This window comes from Mytilus trossulus, chromosome 2 (assembly GCF_036588685.1).
Source record: "Mytilus trossulus isolate FHL-02 chromosome 2, PNRI_Mtr1.1.1.hap1, whole genome shotgun sequence".
Classification (NCBI taxonomy): domain Eukaryota; kingdom Metazoa; phylum Mollusca; class Bivalvia; order Mytilida; family Mytilidae; genus Mytilus; species Mytilus trossulus.
This window is the reverse complement of record NC_086374.1, coordinates 63,472,149-63,473,945: the sequence shown is the minus strand read 5'-3', so window position 1 is coordinate 63,473,945 and position 1,797 is coordinate 63,472,149. Positions and strand designations below refer to the sequence as shown.

The window sequence follows — 1,797 nt, the reverse complement described above, 5'->3', positions numbered from 1 at the left end:
TTTAGGCATTTTCTAAAATGCCTGGATGATTTAGGCATTTTACAAATTGACTATTTTTTTCAGGCATTTTACAAAATGCCTGAAAATATGGTAAGGCATTTTACAAAATGCCTAAAAGACTAAAACTGAATGGAATGTATTCAAAATTTTACGACTAAAAATATCAAATAAATAATTTTATTCTATAATTAAATATTGCATGAAATTTAAACAGTAAAAGTTTTATAATTGTAATTAAATCAATCTTTTACATAAACACTGAAGATGACAAGTATTTGTTGCTGCATGTAATGTTTGGATGACAGCGACTGTTACACATTTGTCCTGACTTTTTGCAAAGGCAACGTTTAGTGTTACATCTAGTCTTACCACTAGCACTACAGCCACATTTTGTGTAACCCTGACCATCACACAAAGAAACTTTACTGACAGCTTTTCTAAAGGATATTTCATTATCATAATTTACACAATGAATAGATATAAAATTACTGTCAGATAGTTCAAACTGATTCCTGGTGTAAAGTCCACGTAATATTCCATCTTTAATTCCAAGTTTATAACCATGCTCTTCCTTTCCAGTAACAACAGCCATAAGGTTACGTGGGTCTCCTTTCCCTCGATCAACATGGGGAATTGCAACCAACACATTTGCTCCAATATCCACCTCTGTTAAAACTCTTTCTGATAGATTTCTCATCCTGACAGCTTGTTTTGTCATTGATTCTGATGCATGCCTTCTCTCATTTCTGATGACCTCTTCGTTTAGACACAGGTGACAAGTGATAGTATCAGATATGCTTCCCTTTGAACACAGCTCATGTATGTACTGTGCACAAGTAGAACACTGAATATTCGAAAAACATAGATTTTCACACACGGCACACACATGAACATCTAATTCTGTTTCCTGAGTTTTAGATTGATTTGATGGTGCATTTAGCTGACTTTCCTCGTCATGTTGGTTTAGATTATCAGAGCTTAACTCATTTGGCCTTTCATTGCTTATTTCATCTGGCTTATCAGAGCTTTGAAAATGCTGAATCAGATCTTCCTCGGTCTGCAAAGAACCAAGAATCTCTTGAGGTAGTGATGATGATGATAGACCTATCTTAGCATCACAGCCAAACATTGCCTTGTATGGTGATCTGTTTTTACCAGAATGATGACTGTTGTTTTTTTCAAACTGAACAAATTTCAACCCTATATTCCACTTTTTGCTGTTGTTCTCTCTCATCCAGATAACCAGCATGTCTTTGATATCTGCATTTCCTCTTTCAACACTTCCTTGTGACTGAGGATGTCGAGGTTTTCCATGAACTATTGTACAATCTGCCCACATGTCTTTCAGCTCTTTTATAATATTGGCCGTAAATTCACGTCCGTTATCCGACTGCAGGATATGTGGGACACCAAAAAGTAAAAATATATCTAGTAGCTGATAGGCGACTTCTGATGCGTGCTTTGATGTAAGTGCTCGCAATATAGCAAACTTGGTCAGATGATCTTGATAATGCATGATAAATCTGAAATCACCATCTCTCATAGACTGAATGTCTACTAGATCAACCTGAGCTCTACTGTTAAAGTCCTTACTTATCAATGGCTTAACAACTAGAATTTTACTGGCAATTTTCCTTTTTTTGAGTTGACATTCTTCGCACATTTCTTTAAACAAATTCAGAGCATGCCTTGTCACATTCGCGTACTTCTTGTTGACATCTTTTAACATTTTATCTCTTCCACCATGTCCAGTGTTCAAATGTGCTCTCATTATAATGCTGTATATTTCCTCTGCAT

The 1,797-nt window shown here is 35.6% G+C and overlaps 1 protein-coding gene across 1 annotated transcript; it reads right to left on the bottom strand.

Moving 5' to 3' along the window:
* Window positions 1-247: 247 nt before the first annotated feature.
* Window positions 248-1,516, bottom strand: LOC134705934 (SCAN domain-containing protein 3-like). The gene has a single exon (XM_063564647.1). The coding sequence runs from the start codon at window positions 1,514-1,516 to the stop codon at window positions 248-250; it is 1,269 nt and encodes a 422-aa protein (XP_063420717.1).
* Window positions 1,517-1,797: the final 281 nt, after the last annotated feature.